Here is a 21,929-nt window from a genome sequence, read left to right as displayed (position 1 = left end):
TTTTTGCAGATCCTCTCTCGCTCTGTCAGGCTGAACAGGGAACCCTTGATGGACAGATGTCGTCAGGTTTTTTGAGAAATATTCATTTGGGTTCAAGTCTAGTCCTTGCTTTACTGTTGGGATTTTCTGCAGGTAGCAGGTGGTTTGTCTGGACATGATGCTGACGCTCATCAGACCATGGGTTGGTCCCTTTTTAAAAGAGGAATGGTGGATTTGATTTATTTTTATTTTGTTGGATGACTTTTTCTTTAATATAAGGCACCTGCACTATTAACGTCTGCATGAAATCCAAGTGCACCCTGGTCATTGGGTGCATGCACCCATGCATGTTGCTGGTCTATTTATAAATTAATATGCATATATTTTCCAAATTATGAATGCTGCATTAAATTTTGTGAGAAAACTAATTAAAGTAGGTTTTTTTTGATTGTACAAATGAAGTTTTTTTGCACTGGTCAAGGTGTGAATAAAAATAGAGAAAATTATATCAGACTGTCTCCTTTATTTAATAAACAACTGATTTTCTAATCATTACAGTGTATTAAATAATGAATAAATAGGGTATTTCGTATATCACATGTTATATTTCAGGCTCATTGCTGGTGTATTCAGCCAACCATTTTGTTTACTTTGCATTTTTTACTTGTGGCATACATTGCATATGTAGTTGTGACACTGAAGTGCCTCTTAAAGGGACAGCTCACTCAAAAGTGACAATTCTGTCATTGTTCACTCATCCTTCAAAACTCAAGGGACCTTCATTCGTTTCTGAAACACAAATTACAAAATTTGTAATGGAATCTGAGAGATTCAAACTCAAACAAAACCCTGATACTCCAAAAAGTTTATAAAAGTGATCCAGTAATAAAGAGATGGATCAAGCAGTTCAATCCAAGTCTCCTGACTTCTCTGAGATGTTGTTGACTATATTAAATGAGCTGTATGTATGTTCATTGATCAGTGTTTATATGTGAATAAAAGCCTACATTAATTATTGGACTGAACGTTTGATTCATATGAATTACGTTAAGCTGCTATGTCTTTATGAATTTTCTGACATGTCAGTGTTTTGGATACACAGGCTTTCAACAAAGGGACAGGTCTCATAAAAATATCTTCATCTGTGTTTACAAGAAGAACAAAAAAATCTTCTAGATTTGTAATGGCATGACATATTTTTGGGTCGGGTGGACTATCCCTGTTAGCAGATTTCATTCTTAAACTCCTTACTCTTAAAATGATAGAAGTTTCATTAATTTTATGACTCATCTTAATGTAAAGGAATATATATTTTAATTCCGAGCCAAGATAAAGTACAAAAATATTACATATGCAGGGTAGAGAAAAAAAATAAAGAACTGCATGTATGTGCAAGTATTTTTATGTCTAAAATGTGAGTAAACTGTTTATTGCTAAAGTCTTTTGTGCACGTTTATAAAGGGAGTCATTTAATAGTTAAAGTTTGAGTTATGTTAAATAGTTCTTCAGTTAAGGTTAATGGTTAAAGTGTGTTAGTGAGGTAAGTTTAACGCTTAGAGAGGTGAGGGGATTGGTTGTGAGGGTCTGATCCTGTCGCTTGACTCGCTCCGCCCTGAGATCAGACAGGAAGTGAATGGAGACGGACTGAGAACAGGCCAGAGTTTCAAACACACTCTTTGATGAAATAAACTCATGAGATATCAGCTGAGCACGCCACTCAACAACACACACTACAGGACACAGCACGGCACCGGAGGAAACTGACGGGAGTAGAGGAGATGGACGCTTGACTCTTCTAAACTAGTTTAACTAGCTCTACACGCGAGGAGAAACGTGGTGAGTGTCTTTCATTGAGTGTTTGTTACACGCAATAGCGTTTCGTTTGATGTCGTGTTCACGAGTGTTGACGCGCGAGCTCGGCGGATGTGATCTGATGACGTGTTATTGACTTATAGAAGTCATATTGTAACGGATGAGACTCATCATCACTCTCATCCTGCGACTGTTACAGGCCCAGCTCAACTTTACCACAGTACTTCAGACAGCAGTACGAACAGTATGCTGGGGTTTTTTTTCTTGAAAGATTCACTAATATAAAACACCATGATAAATGCATGTTTTTTTTTTTTTTTGGACAGTTAAACAAGTATCCAGCCAGCTGTCCGGGACAATGGTCACTTATACAGTTAGCAAACTTTATAGAAAGCCACTGAGTGATCCCTTTCTTCAAATACAATGGCAGCTCTTTTCTCATTCTATACCCTCTCAAAAAAAAAAAAAAAAAAAAAAAAACCTTTATAAACATTAAAATGTTTCAACTTTATATATGAAGTGTAAACTTTGGTTACACTTCATTTTAAGGTGTCCTTGTTACAGTGTAATTATATATTTAGTACTGAGTAAAATTAACTTCAGGTGGTTTACTTACTATTAAGGGTTACTTGCATGCAATAAAGCATCATTTATTATTATTATAGTAGTAAGTGCATGTAATGTGTGTAACACGTTGTTGTTGTCGTTTTCTCTCTATAGAATCACAGACATTTTCAAAACAGTGTTTAGAAAGCATAATGAAACACAATAATGTAATTTATTATCAACTTTGTTGGGGTTCCCCAGACTCCAGTTTAAGAAAAGTGTGTCCAGTTGAAGTGTGTCGTACAGCAGTTGAGCAGCGTGTCACGGGGTGTTATGTGCCGTCCGGCGGTTTGCTGCAGGTGATGGCGCAGGAGAGCGCGGTGCAGTACGAGCCGGTGGCGGAGATCGGCGGTGGGGCGTACGGGACCGTCTACAAGGCTCGAGATCGAGACAGCGGGCAGTTTGTGGCTCTGAAGAGTGTGAGAGTGCAGACCAATCAGGACGGCCTCCCGGTGTCCACGGTGCGAGAGGTGGCTCTGCTCAAACGGCTCGAGCAGTTCGACCATCCCAACATCGTCAGGTACCGAAACACACACACACACACACACACACACACCAACTTTAACAGGAACCACATTCGGATTCACATTTTACTATGGCTTCAGTCAAATTACTGTGATGTTAATTGTTTAAAACAATAAATCCAGAGTGGATGATATTGTATTTATTGCCTCAGACGAGTACTGAATGGTACCTTATTCCTTCATCATTATTTGATCATGTAGGCGAGTAGGACTCTTTCCAGCTCGATGCTCTCTCTCTCTCGTGAAACCAGCACAGAAGCGACTAAAACTGTAATTCATCGACGGGCCACTGGCTCCAAAAGGGAGTCCGTCCCATAGACTCCCGTTAAATGTTAGTTTTGGTCTATATAGCAAATTTTGGCCTTCATGACAACTGAGGGCGCATAATTTTTTTGTAACTCATCCGTTTACACTATATTAAACCTGAAAGTTCTGCATAATTATGGACGTGGCCGCCTGAGTGACAGGTCATTGGATATTACATCACCAATACAAACCAACCAGATTTATAATATTATAGCCTAAATGTTTAGGTTTTTTTTTTTAGGGGTGGGGGGGGGGTATACCTTCAATATAAAATAAATTCTTATTGTCTGCATACAAACAGGCACGTTTGATTTGTGTGTGTCCAGGCTGATGGACGTGTGCGCCACACTGAGAACAGACCAGGAAACTAAAGTGACTCTGGTGTTTGAACACGTGGATCAGGATCTCAGGACGTATCTGGAGAAAGTGCCGGCACCCGGACTGCCCATCGACCGCATCAGAGTAAGATCACCAACATGTTCACCGCTCTGTGCATCTGAGTCGTTGGACAGAGCGGCGAACACTGTGTGAAGAGGAAAAAGGAATCCCATACCGATCCAGATGTTTATTGTGTCCGACTTCATCTGAAGCTTCATGTAGTAACACACTGGCATAGATATAGTCCAAATGTTTGTTTGCGGTTCAGTGATTTAATTAGTTAAATACACAGTAAAGGAAGTTCACGCTTTCAAAAGAGTTTTCAGACTGAGACAAGACTTCCCTCCACTAGTTTAGATGCTCCAAACCTCTTCTTTCCATTCTTGTGGTGTCAAATATTTACTGGATGTAATGTTGTTACTGTCCAGGGGTGCGTTTCCCAAAAGCATCTTGAGCTAACTATGGCCTCGATTGTCCTTGGTTCAGACATGACTCCATAAAGACGTGTTTTTACCACAAAAACATATTTTTTAAGTCATTATTGAACTAAGCATTGCACTGGACTGTAGGGGTGTTAAGAAAAATAAAAAGATGAATACTTTTATTTCAGCGTTCTTGTTAAACATGCACATAGTACTAAACACTAATCTTGAACCTACCCCTAACCTTAACCCAATTCGTTACCTTGCTACCAAGTTCACTTCAAGTGCACTGACATTTCAACCAAACCCTAACCCTCTGATACATACATGCTGCAGTGAATAATATTAATTACACATGAAGCATTGTGTATGCGTGTGCTGCAGGATCTGATGCAGCAGCTGCTGTGTGGTCTGGCGTTCCTGCACTCGAACCGAGTTCTCCACCGGGACCTGAAGCCGGAGAACATCCTGGTGACCAGCAGAGGGCAGGTGAAGCTGGCTGACTTCGGGCTGGCGCGCATCTACAGCTGCCACATGGCGCTCACACCGGTGGTGAGATGAAATGCTTGCTCTGGAGTCCAAAGCGTGCCGCAGTGAAACACATCTGACGCTGTCCTCTCTCGCCGCTCAGGTGGTGACGCTGTGGTATCGCTCTCCTGAGGTGCTGCTCCAGACATCGTACGCCACGCCGCTGGACATCTGGAGCACCGGCTGCATCTTTGCTGAGATGTTCAGACGCAAGTGAGTCCGACAGCGACTGTGTGTGCAGTTTAGAGTTAATGAGGCTGTCAATTACTACTGAGTGTCCTATTAGTGCTCATCAAAATTAGGCTTTTCTTTTTTTTAAAAGCTCTTAGAGATGCTGCTTTACCAGTGTCCAGTAAACGATGAACCTTTTCATAAGAATTCACTTGATTAATGAAGCAAATTCATTATTCATATTCACTTATAAATTCAGCTAAATTCAGTATGAGTCGACCTGTAATTCTTGTATATTAGTATAGTACTGCAAACCAATGTCAGTATATTAAATAAAACGTGTCTTGAATATTTAAAACTTGTAGTTACCATTTTGCGTTAGCCTGTTAAATAAGTAAAAGAATCTGAAATGCATGATTTATTTCGAGTATGTACAGATACATTTACATTTATCAGACGCTTTTATCCATAGCTATAACATTCATCAGAAAGCCAACAATATTTGTAATATACAATGGCAGATTATATACTACTCAGCAGTATATCATGTTTCTGAGCAGCTTTCAATGTGTCTCACCCACTCAGAACGAAAGCTGTTATTAACCATTGATTAATGGCTCTATATTCCCATCAGGTCTGTTGATTGGCTCATTATTGATTGACTGTTCATTAATGATTGTAATGTGACGTCTCGTCTTTCAGACCTCTCTTTTGTGGAGATTCAGAGGTGGACCAGCTGGGCAAGATCTTTGCGTACGTAAAAACACACACACGCTCACGTTTGAGAGAGCAGCACAGTACATGTCACGGCACATCATCATCTCTACATGATGTGTCCGAGCACTTTATGAGCCTGAACCACTGAGTCGACATAAAGCTCATAGAGACTCTTGTCCAGTGAGTGTGTATTTCGTTTCTTTGTGTGATTAACACTGGTGTTGACTGACAGGGTGATCGGCCTGCCGGCTGAGGACGAGTGGCCCACTGATGTCACTCTTTCCCGGCAGAACTTCAGCCCTCAAACCCCTCAGCCAATCACAGACTGCGTTCCTGAGATCAGCGAGAAGGGGGCGGAGCTCTTATTGGTGCGTTTACATTCACTGTCACTTCACATACAGCTACAATTTTACCAGAGTAAAAAAAAGGATCTGTAAAACTGTTAGGGCCGTTTCATAGTCAACGCGGGCAAGCAACGCGAGCGACGCGCTCCCTTTCATAGTCTTTTTTCATAGTCAATACTTGCAATGTCGCCCCCACCAACAACGCATAGTATTGCGTGAATCGGCTCGTCGCGTATCAAAAACTAGGACGACACATTTGGCTATGCACCAACGCATAATGGCGGCCGAAGCGTAACGATGCGTAGCCTCGGGGACACGTATGCGTACAGATGCGTTGACTATGACACGGCCCTTAAAAGCTAGATTATTATTATGGGTCAAAGAAATCGAATATATTCTCAGATTCTTACTTAAAATCTCTTTTGAATCTGGGTTAATAATAATATTAACATCGTCCATAAAAATGTTTTTATTATTTAAAATAAATGAAGTAGAACTGAACTGGAAAAAAAAACGATATATATATATATATATAAATATAATTATGTCAGCTAGTTTCCAGTTTGATTTTAACTATATTAATTAACTACAAATAATAAAAACTAAATGACTAAAACATTGAAATTAAGATTAAAATATCAAAATATAATAGTCAAAAACTATAGTAGTATAAGAGGTTGTGTTAGACTTTAACATTGTCCATCATTTTGACAGACAGGGACATAAAAATCTGTCATAATCTATTATTACCCGTCATTTTTATTCACATTTTCATTTTTAATAATAAGGTAGACTAATGCATTTATTTATAAAGGAACAGTGACCGCAGATGCCACTAAAAACAACAAAATATGCTATATAGATATATATATAATAATTCTAGATTTCTCGATTTTAATAGATTCTCATTTTTATGAACCAATGTCGATTCTTAAATCCCAGTCGATTCTGTTTTCTGTTGATGAATGCACAGTACATATAGCGCGCCCCATCCAGCTAATCACAGTAGGCTAAGCTTTGTGCATTGTTACTTTTGATATGAAAAATTCAGTCTCTGATTTCAAAGTATGTCCATATTATTAGGAAATTAAATCAATAAATATTGTTTTGGCGCTCTTTAATGTGGCGTGATAGATCGCTGTAGACCCCTGCTGCCACCAACTGGACAGGTGTGAGAATTACAGTTACAAGTCACAACAGCCTCAGTGTAATCTCTCAAAGGGATGGACAGCCTTCAGTATTCAGTTAATATGACCTCTAGTGATACTAAATAGAAATAATTTGAATGTTTGTTTTGACTGGGTTCTACACTTAATAACTAAACAAACTAAATGAACACCGTTGTGTTGACTCTCCTCTTCCTCTGTCTGAACAGGAAATGCTGACGTTTGACCCGTTGAAACGAATCTCTGCGCTGAATGCTTTGGAACATCCATTCTTTACCGAATGAGTGCTTTATTCAGTTTGAGGTCACAAACCTAGCCTGGACCATGAAGAGTGTTTTTCCACCATAGGACTGTGGTGATAAATTGATGCAGAATCGATTCTGAGTTTTCCGAATGCATCGCTATTCTCTCTGGAATCGGTTCTGAGCTTCTATTTGAACAGCAGATGGCGATCTACTCTAGTTTTTGTCCACACACTTGAATTCTCATGCTGAAGAGTGCTTGTGCGTTCGGCTGAGTCTCGGAGTGCTGTTATGATGCCAGATTAATGAAAACAGCCCATTGTGAACACCTTTGTAATCCGCTTCAACCTTTTCAAATTTAATGAATGATTATTTTAGCTTCAAATGTGTGTAAGGATTTGGAAACGAGCAGAGTACGGCTGTTTCTAAATCATGCAGCGCCATCTGCTGTTCAAAACTAAGATTCGACTCGAGAAAGAATCACAATCTCAGAAGAAAGAATCTCAGAATCGATTTCTTCCCCCAGCTCTATTGCATCACATACTTAAGGACTGAACAGTCACCATACCTGTCTGTGTTTTTAATCATGTGCGTCTGTGAGTGAGTGTTTTCAGTGTTGTATAGGATGAGTGTCATGGATTAAGTGTCATATTTCTCTGCCTTAACAGTATATTGAGTGAGGGTCAGTGGAACATTATCATTTGCAGGTGCTATGACGCTGCATTTCATTTCTGGTGTGTGTGTGTGTGTGTGTGTGTCCAGCATCAGTGTGCTGATTTCACTGCCCCTCAGTATGTTTCCACCAGACAAAATAGCTGAACCCGATAAATGGCCCCTAACACGCACTGATTAGTGATCAGAATCATGACACAAAACAAAACTGCCATTAGAATCAGAGAAGCCATTCCCCACTTTTCAGATTCATTTGAAATAAAATGATTTTGTTTATTAATCTGTGTGGATATAATTTGTTTTTAATTTAATCATACATTAACATCTAACTGTATAGATGTAATATGGTGATATAATAAAGCTGCTGAATTGAATGAAATAGGTTGTAATGCGGCATGTTTGTTTGTGGGGAGTTTATGTAGTTGACTTCATGTCTTATATTGCTGTCAGTCTCTGTTTTACAGCATCATGTTTTCTTATTATTTGGATTGCTGTGCTGCTGAAAGCCCAATCTTCCTCCCAGGTCATCAGAGATAACCGTATGTCTTAACAGATCTGTATCATGTTGATTAATGTGTGCTGCCTGCTCCCATCCCTCATTTGTAGATGCTTTCATTCAAAGCCACCTGTATTCAGGGATTCTTGTGTTCCCTGAGAATCAAACCCATGTCATCGGCGTTACTAGTGTAGTGCCAGGATGCTTCTGACGGCAAACAGTCAGTCTTTACTGCAGAGGAAACGTTTCTGGCCAGACCCCCCCCCCCCCCCTCCATACTGCTCTAATAATGTCTTTAATCGTGGAGATAGTCCCAGCAGAAAACCCATCACTGTTAACTCACTGTAATTAACCGAGCGATTGCGTTGTATGTTGTTCTTGGCTGTTTGTAAAAGTCTACATTTTATTAAAATGTCATTTTATGTTGCAATATGTTTTATATTTTATTTTATATATAACAAGGAATATTTTTTGCATTGACGCCAAGTTATTTTGGAGTCGAGTCACAGCCTTTCTATTTAGTTCAGTCTGTTTTCTCTGATATTCTCGTGTCATCATTTACTCACCCTCATGTCATTCCAAAACCAGACTTCAGTTAATTTTGGAAACCAATGAATTTTTTTTTAATGAAGTTTCTATCCTTCCATTGAAAGTATCCTGATCAGAGAAGGGGTCCAATGTATCTTCCCCATGGGATGTGATTTTTACTGATGGGGCCCAGAAACCATAGCGGTGCCCCTGGGTCCATCCATGCTTGTACCTTATGCATGCAATAAATCAAGGTCCTTTAAATGTCTGCATTGCTGTATGCATAGATACTTCTGGGACTGTAATGCCATGGCCTTGATTCATAACTACTAACAAGCCAGTCTGTCCCATACATGCCTTTGAGGATAGATGATGATGTCATGTGCTATATGGTCTCTTCCTCAAGAGGGCGCTCAATCTCCCTTTGGGCTGTATTATATCTCGGAATGTTTTCTAAATCACAGAAACAATAGACTTGAGACGGTAATATTATTAAACTTTTACTTAATGTGACGGGGCGGTGAAGGGCAAAAACTGACACTGATATACAATTAAAATTAGAGCAGACTACGCCACCCCGTTTCAGTGAACGGGGAAATTTATACCCAAAATAGCACACAGGTTCGTTACCACTGAACACCAGAGACGTGGATATAAATACAACAATGCCTTTATTTCACAATAATTAATTAAAATGTAGATTAACCAAACAAAAAGAAAAGGAACAAAAAACTTTCCGGCTGAGGTTTACCAGTAGGGCAGCTAGCTGAACAGAGAGTACCCGAAGACACACCACTCACCCAAATACGCCCCACACAAACACTCACGCCACACCACACACTAAGTGAGGGAGACACAAATATCAATGGCAAAAACACGGTGAAAGAAACACCACCACCACAGGGCCAAGACAGCTAGCTTCCCTCACTGGGGGCCTTCAACTCCTGAAATAAACAAAAAAAAGGGAAATGTAAAAAAACACAATTAGTTTAACTCACATTCAGTCTAACAACTTGCAATAGAATAAGTTCACACCACAAAGGGGAACAACAATGGACAATTCACTGGCCACAAGGGTCAAAGAGATGGAGATACTCAACTAGGTTCATACCAAAAGCTCATGAACCTAGACATGCCATAAAGCAGCAAGTTGTTAAAGAGAAAAAAACCAAAAATAAATAAAGCAAACAACACAATTGAAAACAGCAGACTTCAAATTAAAATCACAGAAAATACAAAAAAAACACAAGTTAACAACTTAAAGCTGAAAGGAGCTTTCAGCAAAAAGAAAAAAAAAGAAACTCAAATCAACATTAAACCAAACAAACACGTTGCTGGTGGCAACTGATGAAACGAAGCAGGCACCGTTAAGGGTACATCCTGCCTTAAATGACAGCTCGGACTAGCCACCCTCCACCTAAGCCACCAGCAGGAGCGGATGATAATAATCACATACAGTCACAGTCGTAAAAATAGCAGCAGAACAAAACAGTGCAGTCTTGACACTGTCTAAGGAGCATTTGCCCTGCAGTCCACAATAACGAAGTGCTCACGAGCAGAGGCACTAAAATGGACAAAAAAAAGTTAATAAATAAAGACACCACCCCAATAATGCTCAAAAGGACTAAATATACATACCCAGAAATAGATCGTCAAACACACAGGTTCAGCTACTCACAGCTTTATCCGTACTCTGCGAACTTCAAATACACAGGCGTTCTAGTGCACGCACACACTTGAGTGAAGGACAGCCGGTACCCAACAGCAACGTCGTACCAATCGTGACCATAACCTGGCTATAAACCAATGTACACACTCAAATAGTGCACAGACACTAGCAGCAACGTTAGCCAAACAGCAAGATACATACCTCCCGCGAGCTGCGCGCACACACAATGATTATACGATGCGTACCCAGGTGACAAACTGCGCCTTAAATACACCCGGAGCAGCAGCCAATAAGCTGTCACACCTGTCATTCAGTGGAAAACCACGTTTAATAGGGCGGTACCTAGACTGCCCTACTACAATCTACCCCTAACTCTTGCAACGTCGCCCCGACGATGGACAAAACCCCACAATGGCCAGGGAATGACTTAGTGCCAGGGCCTGAAAAGGGCAGAAACAGCATTAGACGCAGGAGCTACCATGGAAACACCACCCCTCCCTGCTTCCACTGCATGAGGGAGGTGGTGTCGATTAGAATGATGACCGGCGTTCACTCGCCTCGTCCGCCGCAAGGCAAGCCCACTATTACCAGGCTGATCTACAGGTGAAGGTTCCCTTACTGACTCTAAATCTGGAGGCACCACACCAGGTGGTCCAGGAGCCGCTGGAGCTATAGAGTCAATATTTTCAGTTAGACATCGAGTAACAAGGGCAGGTGAAGGCACTGGGTCCCTTAGTGTTAGCCCACCAACCCCCTGTGGAGTTCCAGGTACCAAAACCCACAGATCAACCTCCTCCAATGGGGAGCCCTCCGATGGTGGTACCTCAACTACCCCAGGATCATCGGCAGGAATAACAGGGGGATCTCTTCGTACACGGGTCTTCAACAAAGAGCGGTGAACCCGTTTTACCTTACTCAAGTTCTCTACTGGTGCAATTGTGTACACTGACCCACCTGCCGGAGGTGCTCTCACTACCTGATACACCACTGGGCTCCACAGGTCCTGGATCTTATGGCGCCCTCTCACACCATAATCGCGAAGGTAAACCAACTGACCCTCCCCCAATGGTTCATCACGTACTTGCCGGTCGTGCTGCTTCTTGCGACGCTCGGCCGTCACCTTCAAATGTTCTCGAGCCCCCTCAAAGGCCACCTGTAACCTGGTTTGGTGCTCCAACACCCACTCATTCACACCACCAGACAACATCTCTTGGCTTCTGCCCAACAGAAAATCTATAGGGAGCCTTGGTTCTTGCCCAAACATCAGAAAATAAGGTGACTCACCAGTCGCTTGATGAGGTGTAGTGTTATAGCAAAAGAGTACCTGAGGGAGAGCAGAGACCCAATCTGCCTTCCGAGAGAGCGGTAAAGTGCGCAGGAGATTATGCAGCGTCCTGTTAAAACGTTCACACTGCCCATTACCTGCTGGGTGGTATGGGGTAGTGCGGGACTTCTCAATCTGATAGAGACTACAGAGCTGTTGTATTAAAGAAGACTCAAAGCTGCGGCCCTGATCAGAATGAATGCGTCCAGGGACACCAAACTTATAGAACCACTCCACCACCAACGTGCGAGCCACCGTCTCAGCACGCTGATCCCGAGTGGGGACCGCCAGGGTGTATTTTGTGAAGACATCGGTCATTACCAAGACATTTTCCAACCCTGAGCGAGATGGTTCCAGCAGTGTAAAATCAATGGCCAAGATCTCATTTGGCCTAGAGGCCAACAGATGACCCATGAAACTGCGGGCTACCGGCTGCGTATCCTTGGCGACCTGACACCTTTCGCACTCCCGACACCACTGGGCTACATCGGATGTCAGTCCTGGCCAATAGTAACGCTGTTGCACTAGCTCAGTGGTCCGTTCGACCCCTTGGTGCCCATGCCCCTGGTGCACTTGAGTCAAAACTTCCTTACGCAAAACAGCTGGCAAAACTACCTGGAGAATTTCTTCACCACCGTTAGAACGAAACACACGCCGGTGCAGAACCCCTTCTTTATCCAGCAATCGATCCCACTGACGCAGTAGGACTAGGGCAGCTTTGGACAGCTGGCGTCGCTCCTCAAAACTGGGGAGTATTCCCAGTCTCCAGAACACCAAAATCTCCCCAATCACCGAATCTGCCTCCTGCAATGCCTTCATGTCACCCACCAGACTAGGAAAAACAGAAACGACAGCTTGGGTAGCCTGCATCACTAGATCTGCCCCTGATGCTTGTGCCAGGACCTCTGGAATCTCCGTCCCGGGTAACAAACCTCTCACCTCACTATGACTAGCAGGGTCCTGTCTGGAAAGGGCATCAGCATTCCGGTTACTCCTCCCTGACCGATACCGGATATTAAAATCAAACGCTGCAAGCTGAGCAGCCCAGCGCTGCTCTGTAGCCCCAAGCTTTGCAGTGGTCAGATGGCTGAGAGGGTTGTTGTCCGTGTACACAATGCACTTCTGCCCTAACAAGTACTCCCTAAATTTCTCAGTCAAGGCCCACTTGAGCGCCAAAAACTCCAGCTTCATGGAGCTGTAGTTGGACATGTTGCGCTCAGTGGGCCTAAGACTGCGGCTAGCATAAGAAATTGGCCGTACCTTACCTCCCTGTTCCTGTGAGAGAACAGCTCCTAAGCCACCATGGCTAGCGTCTACCTCCAAGATAAAAGGCAGGGAAAAGTTGGCATAGGCGAGTACTGGGGCAGAAGTAAGCCTCCTCTTCAGCTCATCAAAGCACTGCTGGTACTGCTCAGTCCAGGCGCTAGAGAAACCCTGCCCAGTTCTTGCTTTAGGCCTAGCAGCAGCCCATTCAGCTACCAACTTGTGCAGAGGGGCTGCCAATTTTGCGAACCCCTCGACAAAGCGGCGATAATAGCTTGCAAAGCCTAAAAATGAACGCAACTCCTGCACACTGGTGGGTCGTTGCCAGTTAACTACAGCCTCAATTTTACTGGGGTCCGTGGATACTCCCTGAGACGAAATAACATGTCCCAAATACTTTACTTCACGTTGGAAAAATGCACATTTACCCAATTTAGCCTTCAGACCCTCATGTTCTAGACGACTTAGAACTACCTCCAACCGCTCTAACTGCTGCGACACCGAGGAAGAGAAGACTATGATGTCATCGAGGTACAGAAGTAAAGACCTACACTGCTGGTCCCCAAACATCCGTTCCATTAGACGCTGGAAGGTGCTTGGGGCGTTGCAAAGCCCAAAGGGCATGCGGTTCCATTCGAACAATCCGAAAGGAGTGCAAAATGCGGTCTTGGGCTTGTCTCTCTCAGTGACGGGGACCTGATTGTACCCACTAGCCAAGTCCATAGTGGAAAACCAGCAGGCCCCCGTCAAAGAGTCCAACGACTCCTCGATGCGTGGCAAAGGAAAGGCGTCCTTCCGGGTCTTTGCGTTCAACTGACGGTAGTCTACGCACATCCGCAGACTACCGTCTTTCTTTTTAACAAGGACAATTGGGGATGCATATGGGCTACAGCTCTCCCTTATAACGTTAGCCTCCAACAGCTGATTGATGTGAGACTTCACCACTTCGTATTCTGAAGGAGGTATACGCCTATACCGCTGCCGGATGGGAACACTATCTAGCAGGGGAATGTCATGTGAGATCAAGCCGGTACATCCTAAATCACCCTCATGAGTGGAAAACACAGACTGGAACCGGTAAAGCAGGTCCCTTACCTGACCCTGTTCTGCTTCTGACAACACCGACAAGTCGAGTGCATCAATTTGTTCTTTAACACCGGAGATCACTTCACAATCTGGGGAGCCCACGGTGGCCGCTACAGACCGGACCTCACTAACTCCTGATGGCAAACTAACCACACAAACATGATTTAGTGTACCAAGGACAGTGTTAGCATAGAGAAACACATCAGTGGTTCCCACATTTACTACAGGTAAATAAACAGTACCTCGTGTAACCTGCACCAGTACAGGAGAAGCCAACAGACCAGCTGGCAACCCAGACTCTGGGGGTTCAAAAAGAACAGTGCTCTTGACATATTGTTCGGAACAAGTTGCTGCCACAAACTTCACCATGCCACCTGGGATACGACATGGTCTCCGCCCTCGCACTCTAACTCTTCCTGAACGTACCACAGGAGACTGATTATCAACTCGACGGCAATATTGCAGTGCCTGAAAAACAGAATTTGGGACATCTATGGTTGAAAGTGAATCAAACAGGGCCGGTCCATGCTGTCCAAAAAGCCCCTGGTAGCATCGACTGAGAACATTCATTCCCAGAACACCTGGGACCCTTGTACACAAGCCACCAGGAGGATCCCGTACAACAAGCACACCACATCCTGTAATCACTTGACCACACAATTCAATGCTCAATTCCATATAACCAATATAGGGGATTGAAAGACCATTAGCAGCTCTAAGCTGCAACCACTGGCACGATTTAAGTCGATCCTGCCCCCATGGTTCGAAATGTTTCCGAAAACAACTCTCAGTAATTGTAGTTACCATTGAACCAGTATCAACCAGAGAGGGCACTCGAACTCCGCCAATTAAAACATCAAGGTGTGGGCATGACGACATTAAATGCGACATATTTAAGATGTTTGAGCCAGTTACCTCCCCACCCGTGCTATGGCCCTGAAGCACGGTGGGGGCTAGTTTTCCGACGTTGCTGATGGGCTAGGCTGTCTAACTCCAGTTCTTAGCGGGATGGAGTGTGAGGGGAGCTGAGGGCGAGAAGGGACACGTTCCTCGTCGCAATCTCTGGCAAAATGACCAGGCTTTTGGCACCTTCTACAGATAACTAGTCCCTGACGGGAAGATTGACCCCGCAACGGAGGAGCTTGTAAACGGGCAAAACTTTGTGTAAGTTTAGTCAACTGTGCTTGCTGGCCTTTAAGCATATCCCTCAACTCGGCCAACTCCGAATTCCCAGGTGACCTACTCACCCCAACAAATGGGTCCCCTTGCACCCCATATTGAATCCCATGAGCTGATGGAACAGAATGACTTCGGGCCCTTGTGCTTCCTGGCATACCCTCCCGCTCCCATCTAAGGGCTTCGCTACGCACCTCCAGCAAAGTTAACGTAGGTTGACGACGTATCAACTGCTTTAATTCACGACGGAGGGCGCTATCAAAAACATGTTCAACGAATTGGTCCCGTAGTAAAACATGTGAATTTGGCATACCATGAGGTGATCGTTGTTTCACTTGCTCAAGGAGACCCATCAGGACAAGGGAGAACTCCAACAGGCTCTCACCCTCCTGCTGCTTTCTTGAGAAAAAGGCCTCCTGCAAAGAAACATACGACTGCGAGCAACCATACAATTCCCGCAAAGCCGAAATAATTTGATCTGGGTCTTTACGTTCTACTTCTGGGCGGTACTTTATCTCTTCCCTTGCCTCCCCTTCTAAGTGGTCAAATAAATAAAACGCCTTATCTGTATCGGAAAGGTAACGGACACGCATACAAGCCTGGGCCTCCTCAACCCACTCTTCAATACTAAGCCCGACCCTGCCATTAAATTTTGGGCACTTTCGGTCTCGTGGTACGAAAACAAATCGTTCTGGTCTAATAACATCAACATTACTGGGTTGTGATGGAATGGATGGCCCAGGAACAGGAGCAGAGGAGTCACTGGGACCTAGGGGCACAGAAATGCGCTCCTGACGCAACCTCTCATTGTCTGCTCTTAACTGGGCAATCATATCCCTTAATTCTTGTAATTCCTCTTCCATACTCTAACTGCAGAAGCACTTACCAGTGAAAGATGAAAATAGGCCCGCGATCAGGGCTGGGTTTAATACAAGACGTGCACTGCTGTTCTGCTGCCACACCTCACAAAGGAGAGATCACTCCTGCAATACTCAAACAGGAGAATAAAGAAAGACAAAAAAAAAAAAAACAACTGTATGTACACCCACGTCTTGGTCAAATGTGGAACACCCTGCCGACTACGCCAAAGTGTGACGGGGCGGTGAAGGGCAAAAACTGACACTGATATACAATTAAAATTAGAGCAGACTACGCCACCCCGTTTCAGTGAACGGGGAAATTTATACCCAAAATAGCACACAGGTTCGTTACCACTGAACACCAGAGACGTGGATATAAATACAACAATGCCTTTATTTCACAATAATTAATTAAAATGTAGATTAACCAAACAAAAAGAAAAGGAACAAAAAACTTTCCGGCTGAGGTTTACCAGTAGGGCAGCTAGCTGAACAGAGAGTACCCGAAGACACACCACTCACCCAAATACGCCCCACACAAACACTCACGCCACACCACACACTAAGTGAGGGAGACACAAATATCAATGGCAAAAACACGGTGAAAGAAACACCACCACCACAGGGCCAAGACAGCTAGCTTCCCTCACTGGGGGCCTTCAACTCCTGAAATAAACAAAAAAAAGGGAAATGTAAAAAAACACAATTAGTTTAACTCACATTCAGTCTAACAACTTGCAATAGAATAAGTTCACACCACAAAGGGGAACAACAATGGACAATTCACTGGCCACAAGGGTCAAAGAGATGGAGATACTCAACTAGGTTCATACCAAAAGCTCATGAACCTAGACATGCCATAAAGCAGCAAGTTGTTAAAGAGAAAAAAACCAAAAATAAATAAAGCAAACAACACAATTGAAAACAGCAGACTTCAAATTAAAATCACAGAAAATACAAAAAAAACACAAGTTAACAACTTAAAGCTGAAAGGAGCTTTCAGCAAAAAGAAAAAAAAAGAAACTCAAATCAACATTAAACCAAACAAACACGTTGCTGGTGGCAACTGATGAAACGAAGCAGGCACCGTTAAGGGTACATCCTGCCTTAAATGACAGCTCGGACTAGCCACCCTCCACCTAAGCCACCAGCAGGAGCGGATGATAATAATCACATACAGTCACAGTCGTAAAAATAGCAGCAGAACAAAACAGTGCAGTCTTGACACTGTCTAAGGAGCATTTGCCCTGCAGTCCACAATAACGAAGTGCTCACGAGCAGAGGCACTAAAATGGACAAAAAAAAGTTAATAAATAAAGACACCACCCCAATAATGCTCAAAAGGACTAAATATACATACCCAGAAATAGATCGTCAAACACACAGGTTCAGCTACTCACAGCTTTATCCGTACTCTGCGAACTTCAAATACACAGGCGTTCTAGTGCACGCACACACTTGAGTGAAGGACAGCCGGTACCCAACAGCAACGTCGTACCAATCGTGACCATAACCTGGCTATAAACCAATGTACACACTCAAATAGTGCACAGACACTAGCAGCAACGTTAGCCAAACAGCAAGATACATACCTCCCGCGAGCTGCGCGCACACACAATGATTATACGATGCGTACCCAGGTGACAAACTGCGCCTTAAATACACCCGGAGCAGCAGCCAATAAGCTGTCACACCTGTCATTCAGTGGAAAACCACGTTTAATAGGGCGGTACCTAGACTGCCCTACTACATTAACATCATTTTTTTAAAATGTAAAAGCAGAGTAGAACCAAGCCTTTTTGTATTACAGAACTTTGCACACTCTGAAATTGTGGAAAGTCTCATTAATAATATACTGATTATTATTATTATTAATATGAATGATGATGTGTTGTATTGTGTTTTGAGGTGCCCACCCCCTTGGTTGTGTGACTGAGGCCAACATTTGGTGCTATGCTCCTTCCATAAACGTTTGTTTTTATGTACATTATCAGTTCATATCCTTATAATGTATAATTGTATAAGAATGTTGCCTTATTTGCAAGCTCTTGTTATCAAGTCAAGTCAAGTCTGCTTTATTGTTAGTTCTTCCACACGTACAGCACATACATACAGAGAATTAAAATTGCATTACTCTCAAACCCTTGGTGCATACAGATAACATGTTTGAATTCTCATAACATATGGTATATGATAACATATGGTGCATACTAATAACAGAGAATACATTTACAGATAGATACAGATTAAATATAAAATACAACAATACAAATAAGGGGAATGAAAAGAAAAAGTTAAATAAAGCATCACATGGCAGATGCAAACCAGTGATGTTAACAAACAGTGGAGATAAAATGATTGTAGTGCAAAATAACTTATCCCACTGGTAAGCAGTGACGGTCCAGGAGTGCCAATGTCCTGCAGAGTTTAGCTCCAACCCTGAAAGGTCAGGAGCGAGATCAGCTTCCTGACAGCCTGGTGGATGAAGCTGTCCTTCAGTCTGCTGGTCCTGGCCTGGAGACTCTGCAGTCTCCGACCTGATGCAGCAAGCTGAAGAAGCTGTGATGGGAGGGTGGGATCACCTGCGATGCAGAGGGCTTTGTGAGTGAGACGGGTTCCATAAATGTGCTGGAGGGAGGGGAGAGAGACACCAATGATCTTCTCAGCTGCTCTCACTATGCGTTGCAGAGTCTTTCGGCAGGTGCCATACCACACAGTGATGCAACTCATCAGGATGCTCTCGATGGTGCCTCTGTAGAAGGTGTATGTGATGGGGGCCGGGGCTCTGGCTCTCCTCAGTTTGCGGAGGAAGTAGAGATGCTGTTGTGATTTCTTGGCCAGTGCTGCTGTGTTTTCAGTCCAGGAGAGGTCCTCTGTGATGTGCACACCCAGGAACTTGGTTCTGCTCACTCTCTCCACAGTCGCACCATTGATGGTCAGAGGAACGTGCTGAGTATGTGCTCTCCTGAAGTCTACAACAATCTCCTTCGTCTTCTCAATGTTCAGAGAGAGATTGTTGTCACTGCACCACCCGGACAGGCGGCTCACCTCGCTCCTGTAGTTTGTCTCATCTTTGTTGCTAATGAGACGACCCACCACAGTCGTGTCCTCCGCAGTGGCGGTTCTAGGATTTTTCTGTAACAGGGGCCATTAAGGGGCCACATGTTACATTCAGGGGCCAAGTACAGGGTGCATTCAAGCACACAGAATAATTTATTCAGTACGGTGCAAATACATTTCGGCAGTCATTCCTTTTTCAGACACTCTAATAAAAAATTATGAGCCAGTAAAGTTATTAATGATTTTCATTTATACTGTGCATAAAGGACACAATGCATCACACACACACACACACACAAACATTTCATTTTGAATGTTCTTACTGGTGTATTTTGCATTCCCATGTGCATTCATGCGTTTCTCAATTAATAAATCGTGCTGTGCAATTGCATCCAAGATGGCTAAGAAATTGCCTGGGTTATCCGAGCCTTCAGATTCCCTGTGTCTAGGCTGAGAAATGTTTTGAACAGCTGTTAAGAGCAGCACCTGAGCAATGGTTTTGATATTTGATATATATCTGGTTCTCTCTAACCCCCCCCCCCCCCCTTCTTTGTTTATTGAAACTAAACCCTAAACCCTTTTTTTCAATGACTAATTTGAGCTGTGTTCAAGCAAACACAGCACTTCAGCGATGTTCTGATTTGCAACAATCTCTAGCCACCATTTCTGCACAGTGCTTTTTCCCCAATTACAGAACCCTGGTTCTGACCTGAATATAGACACTGGAGAATTTGGGAGCGAAAAGTGGCAACAAGGGTTGCAAAAAAAAGAGTCTCTAGAGACAGAATACTCCAGCCAAAATAGATCTGTATGAAACATGGAAAGCTTTTATTTAGTTTTCCCTGTTTAATTCAAAATATTTGCAAACATGCTCACTATATTATGATATAGCTATCTGATATTCCGATTCTGAAATATGTGCAAGTCAATATATTTGGTAGCTTAAACACTTTTATATCAACCGTGTTAGTTGATCTATACCGGGTGATGGGCGCCGCCATGTTAGTTCGCGCTGAATCTGAGCTGTGGGATTTACAACACACACAATCATCCTCAACTCCTGAAATATGTTGAAGTAGGTCTCCGGTAAACTCGGAGAAGGACAGAGTAAACTTTAGTTACCTACACAATCTGTATATGATATCAATAAACACATTAAGTCAGATTATATTTGTAAGGATCATCATTGCCATTTTCATAGACATCAGGCTGTATTTTACAAACTGTAAATGTATGATTTTGCTAGTACTTACGTTTATTTAAATGTCTTAAACCTAAAATAAGCATTATATGTTTGAAAACTCTGAATATTTGTGATAATATGACAAGGGCTCAGCACGTCCGATCTGTCTCTGCACCAGCTAAAGCGCGAAAGCGGATTTAAATTCAGCAGTTGATGACGTGACGCACTGAAAGTTCTAATCACACCTGTGTGATCGTACACGTCACAGGGTTAACAAGTTTATTGTTTGACTTCGACAGTACTTCCAGTGCTCCTTCCACAATTTAGTTAACAAACCTAAAATAAGAGAAAGCAGCAGCTAAATACCCTTTCATATTTTAATGACAACCAACAGGAGGATTTGTGACTCACCAAGAATTGTCTTCAAGTTGGATAGATAGATAGATTCTTTCTCCCCCCTACTGGCATAACGTCTGAGAATGTTCTGGTATCGCTCAAGCCAAAGCCATTCACAGCCAAAGTTTCAGGCAAATATAATATAAAGCCAAGACCTCTGCTTCTTCTCCCAAGTTGCATCGACACATTACTGCCCCGAGTGCCGGCAATTGTTTGGGGGTGGAATTGCATCTGTGATCGTTGTGAAGAATTCTCCGGTTGCTCTTCTCGTCAACGATTGATGGAACGGGGGCCAATCAGGGGCCAATCAGATTTCAGCAGGGACCAGGGCCCCTGTGGCCCCGCCTCTAGAACTGCCCCTGGTAATCCGCAAACTTAATGAAGAGGTTGGAGTTGTGTGAGGGTGTGCAGAGTGAAGAGGAGGGGGCTAAGCACACATCCTTGGGGGACCCCAGTGTTCAGTGTGATGGTGCTGGATCTGTTGCTGCCATTGCTGTTGAGGGATGAATGCGTTGAATGCTGAACTGAAATTTATGAAGAGCATTCTGACGTATGAGTCCTTTTTGTCCAGATGTGTGAGTGCTGAGTTCTAGTGACATAAGCTTCCAGTAGACGGAGACAACAACAGACAGATTAAAAAAATGGAAATAAATAAGAGTATAAACAATTGTGCTATAAATGATAATGGAATAGGATTGAGTAAGATGAACAAATGGTAAATGGTAAATGGACCAGGCCTAGGGTCAAATGGCCCACAACAGCACATCCCTGACCCCTGCTGGTTAGTACATTAAATATTGTTATTATTTTCTTGCCTATTGTAGCTATAAGGCAAAGGGAAAACAAAATACATATAATAATTAATAGTGTTCGTTTTTATGTCTGTTTTTACCTGTGGGATGTGCTGCATGATCGCTCGATCCTCTGGTTTGCTGCTGCGCTTCTCTCTCTCTCTCTCTCTCTCTCTCTTGCTCTTTCTCTCTTTTTTTTTTTTTTTTTTGCTACGCCGCTTCATTTCCGG

The 21,929-nt window shown here is 43.1% G+C and overlaps 1 protein-coding gene and 2 long non-coding RNA genes across 3 annotated transcripts; 1 reads left to right on the top strand and 2 right to left on the bottom strand.

Annotated features, from left to right (window-relative positions):
- The first annotated feature begins 1,575 nt into the window (after positions 1-1,575).
- Positions 1,576-8,789, top strand: cdk4 (cyclin dependent kinase 4). Its single transcript, XM_026240798.1, has 8 exons — positions 1,576-1,815; positions 2,697-2,917; positions 3,554-3,689; positions 4,412-4,579; positions 4,659-4,768; positions 5,429-5,479; positions 5,676-5,811; positions 7,163-8,789. The coding sequence occupies exons 2-8, from the start codon at positions 2,700-2,702 to the stop codon at positions 7,235-7,237; spliced, it is 894 nt and encodes a 297-aa protein (XP_026096583.1). The 5' UTR covers positions 1,576-1,815; positions 2,697-2,699; the 3' UTR covers positions 7,238-8,789.
- LOC113068152 (uncharacterized) lies at positions 7,939-18,965 on the bottom strand. The gene is made up of 2 exons (XR_003279485.1): positions 18,020-18,965; positions 7,939-9,394 (listed from the first exon to the last, which is right to left on the bottom strand). It is a non-coding gene; the product is annotated as an uncharacterized LOC113068152 (long non-coding RNA).
- Positions 18,966-19,259: 294 nt separating this feature from the next.
- LOC113068148 (uncharacterized) lies at positions 19,260-21,899 on the bottom strand. The gene is made up of 3 exons (XR_003279484.1): positions 21,801-21,899; positions 20,924-21,510; positions 19,260-19,404 (listed from the first exon to the last, which is right to left on the bottom strand). It is a non-coding gene; the product is annotated as an uncharacterized LOC113068148 (long non-coding RNA).
- Positions 21,900-21,929: the final 30 nt, after the last annotated feature.

Source organism: Carassius auratus, linkage group LG36F (genome assembly GCF_003368295.1).
Source record: "Carassius auratus strain Wakin linkage group LG36F, ASM336829v1, whole genome shotgun sequence".
In the NCBI taxonomy this organism is placed as follows: Eukaryota; Metazoa; Chordata; class Actinopteri; order Cypriniformes; family Cyprinidae; genus Carassius; species Carassius auratus.
The sequence above is the reverse complement of the archived record's forward strand: the minus strand, read 5'-3'. Positions and strand labels throughout refer to the sequence as shown.

Excerpts from the sequence above, each read along its gene's own strand:
- cdk4 (XM_026240798.1), top strand. The coding sequence starts at position 2,700 with ATGGCGCAGGAGAGCGCGGTGCAGTACGAGCCGGTGGCGGAGATCGGC. Across the intron at positions 4,769-5,428 it reads GCTGAGATGTTCAGACGCAA|ACCTCTCTTTTGTGGAGATT; the intron begins GTGAGTCCGACA and ends CTCGTCTTTCAG. Across the intron at positions 5,812-7,162 it reads AGGGGGCGGAGCTCTTATTG|GAAATGCTGACGTTTGACCC; the intron begins GTGCGTTTACAT and ends CTGTCTGAACAG.